This window comes from Camellia sinensis, chromosome 1, assembly GCF_055761805.1.
Source record: "Camellia sinensis isolate YWXY chromosome 1, ASM5576180v1, whole genome shotgun sequence".
Classification (NCBI taxonomy): domain Eukaryota; kingdom Viridiplantae; phylum Streptophyta; class Magnoliopsida; order Ericales; family Theaceae; genus Camellia; species Camellia sinensis.
In genome coordinates this window covers 47,068,038-47,084,503 of record NC_138961.1, presented here as the reverse complement: position 1 = coordinate 47,084,503, position 16,466 = coordinate 47,068,038, and the positions used below count along the sequence as shown (strand labels likewise).

The 16,466-nt window shown below is 33.3% G+C and overlaps 1 protein-coding gene across 1 annotated transcript; it reads left to right on the top strand.

Annotated features, from left to right (window-relative positions):
- Window positions 1–9,828: 9,828 nt before the first annotated feature.
- Window positions 9,829–10,284, top strand: LOC114285626 (RING/U-box superfamily protein). Its single transcript, XM_028228692.2, has one exon. It carries the CDS (start codon window positions 9,829–9,831, stop codon window positions 10,282–10,284), a length of 456 nt encoding a protein of 151 aa, XP_028084493.2.
- Window positions 10,285–16,466: the final 6,182 nt, after the last annotated feature.

Below are 16,466 nucleotides of genomic sequence, written 5' to 3'. Positions count from 1 at the left end.
TAAAATATTTTTTAGATGTCTAAAAAGTAAAATATTTGTAAAAAAAATATTTTAAAAAATCAATAAATATACAAGAATATGAAAAATGTGTTAAATTCTCTTTTTTTATTATATATTTTTGGTATTTAATGAATTTTTTAAAGATTTTTTTACAAATATTCTATTTTTTAAGTGCATTTATGCTAGGTGTATCTAAAAATTAAAAAAAAAATTGGTTAAAATATTAAAAAAAATAGTGAAAATAAATAAATACGAAAAATAAAAAAATTAATTTTTTAAAAAGTAAATCTTGAATCCTGAAATCAAACAAGCTTTTAAACTTGGATCGATCTTAGTTTGTTATTTTTATTTTTTAAATATATGAATGAGCTTATATCATGATTAGCTTTGATTGAACTTCATTTGAGATCAGTTAAGGAATAAGCGGTACAAATTTAAAACATTTTGAAACTTATTATGGTTTATAATTAAATTTAAACAATCAATTGCTTGACTTGTTGACATTCTTGTTTGACCTTTAATTCTTAAAAAATTCTTACGCTGTGATATGAAAGATGTGCAAAAATTCTCCCACATTTATTTTGTTCAATTGTTTTTCTTGGGTCAATTTGTGCAAATAGTGACTCTTTAAAAATAGTAGTGCTTCAATATATATATATATATATATATATATTAAATTATGGCCTAATCAGTTCAGCTACGGGGGGATTTAATGACCATCAAGATTGGCATCTTAGGCATGTATCAAGCTAAGCTTTAGCCCAAAAAATAAAATAAATTAATTTTATGATTTTTTTTTTTTTTTTTTGGGAAGGTGGTGGTAATATCAATTCTTTTTAATTGAATTTAGTTTTATTTGTATAAAGCAAGTTGTAAGTTTTTTTTTTTTTTTTCTAATTAATTTTCGACAATGAGGACGGAAAAGGAGCTAAGTTAGGGATCTAGCTAAAAAAGTCTTTTTATTTTTTTTAAATTTTTAAATTTTAGTATTTTTTATAAAAAAAAATTGTGTCAAAATTGTGTACTTTTGAAACCATCTAATGAAGGATCTAAAGAGTAAATTTTTTTTAAAAAAAATCCAAAAAAGTTAACTACAAAAAATTGCAAAAGAAGCCAATCATTTTATTTTTATTTTTTTGACTTTATTGAACTTTTTTGAAGTTTTTTACTTTTATAATCCATTTAGTTGAGTATAAACTAAGAGAGTACTTGTTTGAACGGACTAGATATAGGGAAATTGTACTTAAATGGACTGTTAATTTTCAAATAAATAGTTCCTATATTTTTAGATAAAAATGATTTGTTTTTTACTATTAATTCAACTTTCACGTTCTAACCAAACGATATACTAATAAATCTGTTGGACATCAAGTCCAATCCTATATCTTAATTCCATTAAACAAACACCCCTTTAAAAGTAGAGTTTTTTTAAAATTCAAAAAAGAAAACCACTAAAAATCAGAAAAAGTAATAATAATAATAAAGCCAATCACTGCTTTTTTACCGCACCGTTGGCTGTAGCTTAAATTTTTTTTTTAAAAAAGAGGTAATTAGTCAAATGTCCTATACGAGGGATAATTAGTGAAGTATCATAAGTACTTGTATGGATCAAAAAATTTAATAAATCTTTTGTTCACTTTTAATTGTTAATAATTAGTGACACTTTTTTGATAACAATACCGCTAAAAAAATGAAAAATAAGATTTTACAGTTAACAATTATTGACACTTTTTGATAACAATGCCGCTAAAAAAATAAAAAATAAGATTTTCTAGTAACAATTAAAAGTGAACAAAACTTTTTAATGCACTAAAAAGTCAAAAAAAAAAAAAAACGTATTAGAACATATTCAACGTTGTATTTTTTTTACTAGTAAAAACTCTGTTTAATATCACACGCTTCAATGGAGGATTTTGAACTTTCATCAAAACACAATCGATCGGGTGGATAGCCAACCAGTCGACTAGTCAATGTAATTTTTAAACAAATTTTTGCAAGGAGGTGGTCATCTGGCCGATCGTCCGATGGTGAAAATGACCTGTAACTCTAATTTCTATGAATAGTAAATTGATAAAAGGTCCCAGTTATCCTCAATTTGATAATCATTTAATAAAATAATTGAAATAATAAAAAGAATATTTTTTTATCAAAATTAAATTTGATGAAATAATAGGTGAATCGTTGGAGTACTCTATCTTCCTTAATGTAACTTTTCACTCGGTTCCCCAAAAAAGAATGAGAAGAAGTAAAGTTGAGTGTGATAAAGTCCAACTTCTTTGTGAAATTGAATTGGGCCAGGATGGTGTTTGTTTGTCAACTTATCAACATTTTGGGCCGGGCCATGAGCTCTTTTTTTTTTTAGAAAGGACTCGGAGCTTGGGATAGAGAACACTCCCACTAAATACCCAATTTGTGATGGCCAAATGTAAAACACGAGTTAATTTATAAGGTTAATGCCAATTCATTAAGGTGTGTTTGATCAAGTTCTCTTGGTGTATGGTTAGATAGATAATATAGGAAAGAAAATAAATAAGTTTTTATTTGTTTGTTTAAATAGAAAATCTTAGAAAGTAATAGAAACTAAAGTTTCCTGTACAACTCAAATTAACTTGTTAATTAGGCTAACAATTTCTTGCAAAATATACAGAAAGTTTTATTTTTTTTCAAAAATCTTGACAGGGTTTATTTTGTTTTTGTTTTTTTTTGGCCCATGTTTCTTTCTACAACTTCCTATTATGCAATGATTATATTTTTTTTCCCCATCATTTCCTTACAAAAATTCTCACCTATTCAAATGCATGTAAGAAAATAATTTTTTCTTTCTTTCACTTCACTTTCTACTATTTTTATTTTCTATCACCAGTTTCTTTCTAGATAAATATAGCCATAAATTTAACCTTAATATGAATTTGAGACAAGTCTAACCTTAATATTTTTGCCATGAAAAAGGGCCTAGTTTCATTACTATCTACTTCTTGGTTAAGTAGTTGGATTTGAAGTAAGAAATAAAACGTTGGCTCATTAAACGTAGGAGCTTATCTTTTATTTTTTGTTCATTTTTTTAAATATCATAATAGAAAGGCAGAACGAAAATCTTATTTAAGTTTTCTTTTAATGAGATTCCTAATTTTGTTTCCAAGAAGGAAAAAAAATGAGATCAACAAGCAAGTAGAAATTAATAACATTTTAAATATCGATTATTATGTATGGTATCGCCCGTCTTGCATTGAGATTTTGAGCATGGAAAATTATTTTTCATCAATACATTGGTTGATAGTGTCCAATATATATTGTTGATACTAACACATATTTTGATATTATTATTTAAAAGTTTGATAGGAATCAAACTCGTACATTCCCTGAATGTTGTGTTTAAGAATGATACAAGTAAATATTCTTACAATATTTAAAATGATATTATATTCTTATAGAGATAAATTATATTAACAAAAAAGTATTGGAGTATTGATTAAATGGGATACTTACGTGTATGGCCTAATAATTGAACTTATTGTCTAATTGGTCGTATAAGAAAAATTTGTCATAAAAAAAGTCACTAATTATAAGTTTTAGCGACAATTTATAAAAATTATGACAAAAAAAGTCACTAATTGTTAATTTTTAGCGATATATATAAAAAGTTGTCACAAAAAAAATTATTTTTAGCTACAATTTTATCAAGACTTATTTTCAATATAACTTGATGAGAATTAAATCCAACTATTATCACCTATTCATAATTTACCCTAATTATAAATTTGTGATAATAAGATTCTCAATTTCTCTTTTCTTTCTCTTTGAAATTGTATGCTAAATTGTCACGGGCATGACATGGATTATTCTGTGGGTGTTTGGAAAGTTGTTAAATTTTTTTAGTTTTTGATTATTTTAGGAGGTTAAAATTTTTATGTTTGAGAAGATAATTGAGTTTTTTTTATAGTTTGATATGATGTTTGTGAGAGAAATAATGAAATGATTATGAGTTTAATGTGACATTTTGCCTGGTTTTTTTTTTTTTTTTTTTTTTTTGATTTTTTTTGCCAATTTTGTCTTTTAATATTTTTTTAACCCAAAAAAAAAAAAAAAAAAAAAAACACTTCCCAAACAACCCCAGAGATGTCACTTTTTGCAATGAGGTATGAAAGATGGTAGGGTTTAAAAAGGAAATAAACTCATTACAGTTCAAGCACGGGGGGACTGTTAATATAATTGTTATAATTGTTAATTGAATAGCTTTAGCTTTAGTATATAAATTGTATAGCTTTAGCTTTATTCCTTTTTTTGCTTTCGGTGATAGTGGGTCTTTGTTTGGTATCCAATGTTCCATTCTTCTCTCTATAAAGAGAGAGTTCCTTCTCTTTGTAATTATCACATACAATACAGAAACACAACAATCTTGTAATACATCAATCAATAATACATACAATTTTTCTCTCTCTTTCAATTTATCTTACATGGTATCAGAGCTAAGTTAATAACCTAATCATTCTGCTTCACCGGCGGGCGGCAACCTCGCCTTGGCCGCCCGCCGGACCTCTACACATACCTTCATTCCGCTGCCACATTTCTTGCTGCCAGTGAACCACCTCTTTCCCTCTCCCTCTCTCCTTCCGGCGACTTTTCCGACCCAACTCCAGCGGAGGTTTCTGTTCCTTAGCTCCGTCATGGAACTTCCAGCGGAGGAGAGGGGTTTCCGGTCTCTTTTTAACTTTCTCTCTCTAGAAATATTCAAAGAGTTCCATTTCAGATTTCTCCAAAGTAAATGGAACATTCATCAAAGACCTCACGGATTTCTCAACTGGGCATCGATAAAACCCATTGCTCTGATCAATGGTGCCGTAAAGAATCTGAGCTCTCTTCATGTTCTTCTTCTCAACTTCCACCAAACACACCTTTGCGACGATGATGGACAAGCCAGCCCAACCCAACCTCAGTGGCGGGAACAGCAGCAGCATATGCTATGTCGCCAACACCGAATCTCTCTCTCCCGAACCCCCCTTCCCTCCCGACATCGCTGCCATGAGACGACTCTCCGAAAATCTCGAGTCGATCTTCGATTCCTCGCCTCCTCCGGAGTTTGACTTCTTCGCCGACGCTAGCATCGCAGTCGCCGGGGGCCGAGAAGTCACCGTTCACCGGTGCATTTTGTCGGCGAGGAGTCCGTTTCTGAAAACTGTGTTTTGCGGCAAAGAGAGAGGAGTGAAGTTGGAATTGAAGGAGTTAGCGAAGGATTTCGAGGTGAGTTTCGATGCGTTGGTCGTTGTTTTGGTGTATTTGTATAGTGGAAAGGTGAGATCGTTGCCGGAAGGTGTTTGTGTTTGCGTCGATCACAGACACACGACTGCTACACAGGTTAACACACCCACACACCTACACACACCATTAACACTGATCTCTTTCTCTATCTGTGTTCCACCAAACACACCACAATTCTAAAATATTATCCCCACTCATCCATATCTGTGTTCCACCAAACACACCACAATTCTAAAATATTATCCCCACTTAAAATATTATCTTCACTCATCCACACCCCACTTTCCTTTGCTTTATTTTATTTTATTTTTCGTCATCAACCACCCCACACCAGCACTCACTTCCCTCTTTTATTTATTTGTTTTCCACCATTTTCCACGGAACGTGAGCCAGCTCTTTTCACTTACTTTTCCCTTACATTTTTTATTTTCCACCCATTTTTAATTTTCCACCCATTTAAAAAAATAAAAAAAAAATAAAAATAAAAATAAAAAAAAAAACACATTTCAAATTTGCACAACAACCCATATTTTATTCATCTCAGGGATCGTCTCGAGCATAATTTTACACAAAAAAAAAAAAAAAAAAAAAAAACAACAACAACAACAACAATCAACCAACCAAAACAGTGGCATTTTTTTTCTTCTCTACTCTGCTACCGGTCTTTTCTTCTTGCCTCCGTCCTGGATGGCCCTTGACCGTGCTGCCTCTGTGCTTTCTCCTCCACTGGGCATGATCACTACTCCCTGCTCCTCCACTGCAGCATATGGCGGCCCTCCAAATCGGAACATCACGGTGGCCTTCCGCTTCAGCTCCTTGTTTTCTGCCCTTAGCACGCTTATCTCTGCTCGCGCATCCTTATACATGCGTTGGAGCAGAGCCAGCTGGGAGTTTAATTGCTGCACCTCATTTGTCCTACTCTGCAGCCGGTGCGACAAGTTTGTGACCGCCGTCATGGACTCCACACATGCCTTCAACGTATACTGATTGGCCTCCACATCCGACTGCACCGCCATTTTTTGCTCCACAGACCGCATCGGAAAGTTCAGAGGAGCAAACCCAGCGGTGTTTGGTTGAGGTTCACTGGCCACCGCCCCAGTTCTCTCTCCTGTGGACTCGTTGAGGTCGGGAAAGAGGGTAAGCAGCCCGCGGGAAGACGAAGCCATTTTTTTTTTCTGGGCAACAGAGTGTTATAGAGAGTGTTACAGAGTATCTTCTCAGCAAAACCTTCTCAGCAAAACGAAGAGTTTTTCAGAGGATTTTCGCCAATTGTTTGTCTTCGCCTCTGCCTCAGCTCTGTCTTGGTTAAATAGCCGAGGCAGCCACGCGCATCGCGCGCCTCTTCTCGCCGACAAACTGGCACGCCTTTTCATGGCTCGCCTTTTGATGCATTCGGGCCCGCCTTTTGATGGCACGCCTTTTGAGGGTGCGGGCACACCTTTTGAGGGCACGACTTTTGAGGGCTCGATATCTACATCCATGTCTATCTTTTGGGCAGCCTATATACACACTCATACAGTGTCTTCTCCACCGGTCAGCATTATAAATCCCTTTTCAACCTCCAATAGGTTTCTATCTTCACACCTATTTGAGTTTGAGGGGGGGTTATACACAGTATCATGTTCAAGCCACCTCATGGCGCACTCCCTAAGTCGCCCCCTTGGTGCACCACCACAATCTTCTACAACGGTCCGACATGACCCCATAAACTGTCCCGATATTGATTCCGGTCAGCTTCTACATCGGTCCGACATGACCCCATAAACTGTCTAAGTCACCTCATGGCGCACTCCCTAAGTCGCCCCCTTGGTGCACCACCACAATCTTCTACAACGGTCCGACATGACCCCATAAACTGTCCCGACATTGATTCCGGTCAGCTTCTACATCGGTCCGACATGACCCCATAAACTGTCTTCTCCAACGGTCCGACATGACCCCATAAACTGTCTTCTACATCGCGCACTCCCTAAGTCGCCCCCTTGGTGCACCACCACAATCTTCTACAACGGTCCGACATGACCCCATAAACTGTCCCGACATTGATTCCGGTCAGCTTCTACATCGGTCCGACATGACCCCATAAACTGTCTTCTCCAACGGTCCGACATGACCCCATAAACTGTCTTCTACATCGGTCTGACACGACCACACAGTGTCTGCTACACCGGTCCGACATGACCCCGTAAACTGTCTGCTACAACGGTCCGACACGACCATACAGTGTCTCCTATCCCATTTTTAATTGTCAGCTTATTTTTTCTGTTTTGTTACTCTCTCCAAACTCAAGTTGGCTAGTACCTATCCTCCTTGAGTTTGAGGGGGGCTGTTAATATAATTGTTATAATTGTTAATTGAATAGCTTTAGCTTTAGTATATAAATTGTATAGCTTTAGCTTTATTCCTTTTTTTGCTTTCGGTGATAGTGGGTCTTTGTTTGGTATCCAATGTTCCATTCTTCTCTCTATAAAGAGAGAGTTCCTTCTCTTTGTAATTATCACATACAATACAGAAACACAACAATCTTGTAATACATCAATCAATAATACATACAATTTTTCTCTCTCTTTCAATTTATCTTACACAGTGTCTAAAATTAAATGCAGAAGGTAGCAGACAACACAACCACAACCACAACCACAGCCACATCCATACACACCGCAATATTAATCGTATTATCACATGGTGGAATCATTACAAATACACATAAAAATAAATAAATAAACAATAGTAATGTTTTTTTTTTCTAAGTTTATGATAATTTTTGAAATTATGCATTTTTTTAATAATATTATATATTTTATAGTTAAAAAACATTTGAATAAAAAAAGTGCAACATTATCACAAAAATGCATCACATATATTATCACAAATGTGTAATTTTTATTTTTGAATTACAGATAATTATAGTAAAAAAGACAATTACAAAATATACACAAGAAGAGTGCCAGTGCTCACCGCTGTCCGCTCTGAAGGCTTTCCCCTCAACAAGAGTGCAAATACTCACCACTATAAAGGCTTCGCCCATAAATATAGAAAAATAATTAAGGCCTCGTTTGGCAAGAGGCTATTTTAGCCAATTAGTCAAAAAGTTACTAAATTAGCCAAAAAGTCAATAACCCATACTAAAAAGTCAAAGATTCTCTTTTCTCTCTACTTTTTGCACATCTTTTCGTAATTAGCCAAAAAGTCCTCCCAAACATACAAATTTTTTTTACCTACCTTTTTAGCCAAATAGCCAAAAAGTTACTATATTAGCCTGTTCCCAAACGAGGCCTAAGTGATCTTGGAGTGTCACGTAGAAATACTCTCATCAATTATTAAATATCGAGTAATGGTAAGAACACTAAAATTTCTAATAAATGTTTTACTAATGCTGTGTTTGGTTGGGAAAATTTAGAAGGGATTTGGAAAGAAAAAAAGAAAATGTGTGTGAAACTATGTGAAATATAGGCATGATTTATTCACATTTCATCTACTTTTTTCATTTTCCTTTCCAAATCCCTCCTCAAATCCTCCAACCAAACACAACATAAATGTCTTATGTGGGGTAGATCTCACATTAGTGGGCTCCACATTCATATGAGACATTTAATAAAACATATGGTAGAAATTTTGAAATCTTTAACATTTTTCTTAAATATTATGTCCTCTTGATGTTCTTTGATCATCCAATACTAAATCATGAATCTCATTCCCTCTATCAATCATAACACTACTCATACACCACCTAAACATGCCCGAAATCACCAGATAATTTTTCTCCCTTATTTATTTATTTATTACATTGTGTATAGAGTTTTGGCCATAATGTTCCCGAAACTTGTGGGCAAACAAAGGCAAAAAGGGGCAAAATTACTAGCCGATGCCAAATGACACATGCTTGGAATAATTTGAGATTCGGTCGAGACATAAAAATTAACGTCACACTCAATACCCATTACTTTTGCCATAGTATATAATAGATTTCGATCAAATTTCATTGTTTAAGCTTTCAATTATGTGATTTAAATATTTTTAAAAATATTTATTTTTTAATTACTTGATTTAAACAAATTTGTTTGAATTTAGTTTTTTTTTTCCAGTATATTTTATTTTTATTATTTTCAAGATTTGAGCATAACTTGAACTTTCTTATTTTTTGGTAAATTTTAGATTCTCTTTGATTTAGGCTTAATTAGTAAACATTACCTTTTCAATTTATTTCCTATTATAATTAGGCCTCTCGTGTGACTACAAATAGGAACCCTAAGCCTTAGAACAAATCAAATTATTTTTCAAATATATCAAAAGAGAATACTATCTCTGATTAAGATTTGCACTTAATTTTCGTTTCATTAATCTACTGCATCACATCGGAAACAAATAATTCTCATACATGTTTGTCAGCCTTAACTAGTTGTCCAAAAACCCTTTTTGTCTTTGTGTTTTTATATCTTTGTCCCTTTGTTCAAAAAATCTTTTAACACCTTCTTCGTCCGATGCACCACCGCATCACCACCATGTCGCCGCCGCAATCTTCTCACACCTCCACTACCGTCGCCGCCTAATCATCAACGAATTGAAAGTAAAATGGCCTCTCAAGACACCCCACCATTCCACTGGCACTACTCCGAATTCGACGACAGCAACTTCCAAATCCGCGGCCGCACCTTCTTCTACGCCGTCGTACTTTTCTCTATGCTCCTCCTCCTCATCACCCTCCTCATCCTCTACACCCGCTGGGTCCGCCGCTCCGCCGCCGCAGATGCTCAAGCGCCGCCGCCGTCTCCTCCTCCTCCTCCGCCTCAAGGACTCGACACATCCACAATTAACAGCTTCCCCATCATATTGCACGATTCAAACACAACAAATGTCGGCGAGTCCGAGTGCTGTATATGCCTCGGAGTATTCGAAGATGGTGACAAAGTCAAAGTGCTGCCAATGTGCCGCCATTGTTATCACTCCGAGTGTGTCGACAAGTGGCTCGCTTCTCGCTCCAGTTGCCCTCTCTGCCGCTCTTCACTCCTAGTCGACTCTCCTGTTTGACTCTGTTTCAACAGTTTTTTATTAATCACTTATTTTAATCTTTATGTATAAAAGAATGGGCAATTATTTTCTATCATATATAGATCTTGGAAAATTGTTGTAAAGGAATGCTATATTTTCTTTCATTATTTTTTGTTAATTCAAATTTCCCTTGAATTTAATTGCAAGGACATCATAATTTTGTTATTGAAAAAAAAGTGTACTGATATAATTGATTTTAGGAGGAGTGGTTGAATATTTGTGTGATTGTAGATTTGTACGTGGTTTGTCTGTTTGTACTAAGCCTAACAAACATTGGTCTCCACTTGTTTGATGAAATTCCTGTTTGAGTTTTGTATCTTTGTTTTGAGTAAGCTTTTTTTATATTGTTTACTTAAAACATAAGGAACATAAAAATTGTTCATGATTTAGTGCGAGTCGCACATAAACAATATGATTAGCCAATCAAATTTGATTATTTTGAACTAGGCTTCCTGTTGGTAATGGCATCGTTTTAGAATTTGTAGCATCATTCAAAATGGGACTTTGCATATATGTTTTGTTGATCGCATTTTTTTTCATAAATGTTTACTTGTAGATTCATTTGGGACCATGAGTTTTCGATCTTGTTTAGAGGAATTTGTAGATATATTGATGGAATACTTTTTAGTATTTGACTCTCAATCCGAATATTTTCCCATCCTGTGGATCTCAGTGTTTCAAGTTTTGTTGCCTTCTAGTTAACAAAATGGAGGATATACCTTCTACAGTCTTGTGTCATTAAAATCAACCTAAATGGACTTTGGTTGTTGTCTGAGTGGAAGACGCGAATGTTTTCAGTGTGTTACCGATATTGTTTTCTCAAAACATGGAAATCATTCATGCTTCTTTGCTAATTCCACATATTCAATGAGGTGTCGATCAAATTTGATTACTTTGAACTAAGCTCCCTATCGGTAATAGCATCATTGAAATGGAACTTCATTTGGGACCATGAGGTTTCAATCTTGTTTAGAGGACATGGGCAAACCATACCGCCCCCATCCTTTTTGGAGATATATTGATGAAAGACTTTTTAGTACTTTGACTCTCAATATGAATATTTTGCCATCATATGGATGTGAGTATGTTAAATTTTGATGCCTCAGTAATTACCCATATATTTTTAGGAGTTCACAGAGCTCTGAAATTAGCTGAGCTTGTGAGTTTGTTCCTTGAATCCATCAATTCAATTTTGAGTCTAATTTGCAGGCTAGCAAAGAGTGAGCTATCAGTTGTGAAACATTTGGTGTCTTCATCAAAAAACTTGTTTAAGGTGTTCTTAGCCACCTAAGCAAAAAAGGGTATTGTAGGCATTTCACATTGAGTTTAATGACAAAAATATTATTTTCCCTTTTGTTTTACCTAATGGAAATAGTCAAATGACTTAAATTGAAAATAAATCAAAATATTAAGGTTTAAATTGACAAAACTAAAAACTTTTATTTTGTTACAATGGTCAAATTCTGATTTTTTTTTTTTTTTTAAAATTTCTCCTAAATTCTATGTGTTCATTTATACAAGATATAAATTATATAATATTAATAATCTGGATTAGCATAAAGGCCATTACTAACCTCTGACCTTTTAATCCTTTTTTATTGACTTGAATATCATATTGCATTACTTGTTTGCTATAATTGTGATTGTGTATTAGATTGGGAAAAAGGAACAGGGTGTGTGTGCGTTTATTGGGCATTCCAAGCTCATAGCATTTCATATCAGGTACTGAAAACTATTAGCCAATCGAAGACGAAGCTGAAGCAATTGAAGACGTATGACTATTCTAAAAAAATTAGAAACTAATTTTGTTTAGTCCCTTTGGGTTTGTAAATGTTAAACCTCTTCTTGTATTTAAAACATGATTTTGTAATGATTGTTTTACTTATATATATATATATACACACACCTATATATCCTTCGTGTAAACTTATCTTTATTTTTTCCGTTAACTTATGCAGACCTTGTATTAATACTTTGTTAAGATCTGTGAAAAAGGTAGTTTTGCTATCTAAGGAAATTGGACTTTGAAGGGAGATTATATTAAGTCCTCCGATCTTTTTTGGGATCTTACTTAGTTCTTGATTGAAAGACCCATTAGTGACCTTTTTTAGACGTCAACCATATAATAAATTTTTGGGGCGTCACACCTTCACACCCAGCCCCAAGCTTCTTTTCCATACTCCATCTATGAGGATGTTGGTCACCTGTGAATCAAGAGAATTATCTACTGCAGAATTCTAGGTTAACTTGGTTTTCCCTCGTAGAAGCTTTTTGCTCAAAGAGGGAATTTTTATACATTTACACTCTGTTTCAATTGATGTAAAATAATTTACATTGTAAAACAATAGTTTTTGGTGCATGCATTTTAAGAAGATGTATTTAGTCATATTATTTCACCAGACAGTTGTGGCATACATCTGAAAATCGAAACAGAACAGAAATAATCAACATTTTAGCAGTAAGAGGAGGCAAGTCTGGGTTGCGGAGCCTAGGATTAATCTTATTCTAGGAGGTTGGGATCCAATTTGAACTCTAGAAAATGATAGAAACTAAATAGATCAAAGTATATATAGATAGACAGACAAATAGATAGACTGAAAAGTACCTATTACGGTGGTTAATTACCTGCAGCATTAAAGATAGCTGGGGAAGTAATGTTGAGATGGTGTAAACCTCCCTGGACGTCCTGTTTAGTAGTGGTGAATGGTTCTGGATGAGACATGTGCTCTTTTGTTTTTTTGCTTTTTGGGGAAAAAGGATTTACAAAGAATGTTTTTCTTGTTTTATAGGTCACAGTGGCTATGTTTGGAATAAACTTTTTAGGCTAAAATAGTCGCAAAAAGATAAAATAAACTAAAAAATTAATAAATCAAAATGTTATATTCAAATCATAATTATTTCATTTTTTTTTTACAGAAGTCAAAAAGCTAAAAAAACTCATCCCAAACAAGACTTTTTAATTCCAAACTAAAATAACTAAAAAATCAAAAAGTCAATCCATATTCTAAACGAAGGCAAAGTATGTTAAGGGGGCATCACTATTATTTTCTTCAGCTTATACATTCTGAAGGGGATTTATGAAATGCCAACATGGATATTTGTTGATGTCTTTTGGGTCTTCTGAAGGGGATTTATGAAATGCCAACATGGATGTCTATTTGTCATTGTAAGGAAGTCTTTCGGGTCTTATACTCTTATGTCATATATTTCTGTTAAAAATGGAATGTTATTCTTATAATGATAATTTGCTGCCACCTAGATTAATACCTGGATGTGTGTGCTTGATCTTTTTTCTGTTGCCTGCCCCTCGTGGCGATCTTATGGAGGTGAAAATGAACTTTGTGTGTGTAATCACTAATCACTCTTTTTTTTTTGGTTTGTTTTACTTTCTTTTTTTTTTTGGCCAGCATTTTTCCATGTTATATAAATGGTATTACTTTTTACACATTATTCTTAAAATTAATACTGTTATAGCCACTTTATTGATTGGGTAATGTTGGGAGGGAGGGATCAATAAGAGTTTTAGTAATATATATTCGGGAGTGTTTTAGGAAGTTAGTAAAAAATTGATTTTTTAATTTTTTTAGTTTATTTTATCTTTTTATAAGTAAAAAATGTGAAAGGTGATGTAATTCAAAATAGATAAAAAGTTAAAAGCTAACTTTTTATTTTCTTTCCAAAAGACCCTTAAGTTTCCAAATGGACAGCAAGGGTAGTTTGTGACCCCACAAGAAATTCAAATTTATGTTGTAGATTTCACAGAGTAGTTTTTGGGATAACTTTTTGAGGTAACTTCTTGGGACAAGTATAATTTGTGATCAAATAGTTATAGTGTTTTGCCGATTAAATATGTTAGTCGTGAAAAAATATGACAACTTTGATTAAAATAGTTAGTCAGAAAATGTAATAGGACGTGACTAAAATATTTAACCTTGAAAAACAATGGCAACTAAAAATTTGGTGGCTGTGAGACCTTGTTTGGGAATAGATTTTTTTAGTAATTTTTTTATTTTTTGGTTAAAATATAATATATATAAAAAAATTAGTATGTTTGAAATGACTTTTTGATTTTTTACAAAAAATGTGCAAAAAATAGAAAGAAAACAGAATTTTTTACTTTTTGATATAGCTTGATTTTTTGATTTTTTTAATGACTTTTAAGTGAAAAAGTAATATTGCCAAACAAGACCTAAATGTAACAAAAATTGACAAATAAAATAGTTGGTAAATGTGGTACGTATTAGCAACTAAAACGTATTAGTGATTAAATATTTTGCCGCTGAAAGAGACCTTTATTTTTGTTTGAGAATTTTCGACGACTGCCCCTTTCGTCGCCAAAAGGTGTCAATTAACTACTAAATTCGTTTTAGTAACCAAAGAGAATAGTATTAGCTACCAACATAAATTCAATCACCAATACTTTTGCCGACAAGCCTTTGGTGACTATCTAGGGCGACTAAAAATTTTAGCCACCATTGATAATCAGCGACTAAAAACGAGACTTTTGCGACTAATTTTTTAATCACCAAAAGCATATTTTTATGTAGTGCAAGCATGGTTTTGAACACTAGATCGGATCAGCCGGTTAAACTGTCGACTGGTTGGGGTTCCGATTTAGATAACCCTCTAAATCGTTCGAAGCTAAAAATTGGCATATTTAGAGATAATCGAAAAAACCGACAGTTGAACTGGCGAACCGTCTTCGGTTTGCCAGGTCGTTGAATTGAAAATTTTGATTTTTTTTTATTTCTTCGAAATTTTTTATTCTTTCTTTCTTTTCTCTTTCTTTCTTATTATACATAAGAATATAAGAAAATTTTAATTAGAAACTCTCTTTTAAGTGTCTCTTCTTGTGAGAAATGCCATTAAGAGTTTGAAATTATTGTGAAAGTCTCTACCTATTTATAAGAAAAAAATTCTTCCAAAAAAAATTAAGAAATCCGTGTGAGATTCAATCAAATGTATTGGAGAGAGACTTGAAATTTTGATATCCCTCCAAAATTTTTGCTTTTCTTTCAATTAAATTATTTGAATTAAAATCATATGGAGAGAATATTAAATGTTTGATTTTCTTTTCCAAAATTAAAATTAATAATATTTTAAAATATATTATTATATTTTTCAGTAAAAAAAATATTATGAGAAATGTTTATGTCACGACCCGCTCCCCGTACCCAAGGGTTAGGCATCGTGATGGCCAGTAACCGAGGTTACCTCCGGCCAAAATCTTTAAACAAATTAATAAACGCAAGCGGAAGAAATATTTAAATAAGGGTACTAAAATAATCATTGGAGCGTCTATTTTTATTACAAAAGGTATTGACCAAAAAGGTCGATTTTTACATAAAAAAAATACATCAATAAAAATGCTTTGTGCCTACTCCACAAGCTGGTCCCGACATGCCACCTGAAAGTGGTAAAAAACTATAAGCTCATGGCAGAGTGAGAAATATTATACTAAGAGTATAAGGCATAAAATTTACCATGGATAATTGGTTAGGCCAAAAGAGCTTGATACATAGCATATATAATACAGAAATTATTTGACATATACATGTAATACGGAAATCACTATACAACCATAACCACGGTACATCACTAAGTGCCAAGCACTACACTGGTCAATGGATCCACGACAAACACTGGACCACAAAGTGGTCAATCACTAAGCCAATGGTTATTTAAGTCCCCCAAGGCATGAGACTCACTAAGCCAATGGTTATTTAAGTCCCCCAAGGCATGGGACTCCCGTGGTGGTACTTACAAAACATATTTTCATATAAGTTCATAACTAAATATTCTTTAAAAATAAAACAGACACATCTATGAGTTTCCTTTTAAGCAAATAGGGTTCAGAAATAAAACCACGTGCATGAAACCTTTATAAAACATAAGTTTTATAAATATATTAATAAAACATAACTTGTATAAAATAGATTTTGTTAAGTTAAAACATAAGTAAAATACTTTTTGATGACTCAAGGTATAATATAACTCAACTTAACTTTAATACCTTACTCTTTTTTTTCACTATCAAAGACCCTTTTAGCTTCCACTATTCTTTCCTTCCTTTCCTCTCTTTTCTTTCTTTTCCTTTTATTTTTCTTTTCTTTCTTCCCTTTCCCTCCAGGTGAAACGTCCCCCTTAAATAGAGAGGAGAA

Coding starts and splice junctions, on each gene's coding strand:
- LOC114285626 (XM_028228692.2), top strand. CDS start 9,829: ATGGCCTCTCAAGACACCCCACCATTCCACTGGCACTACTCCGAATTC.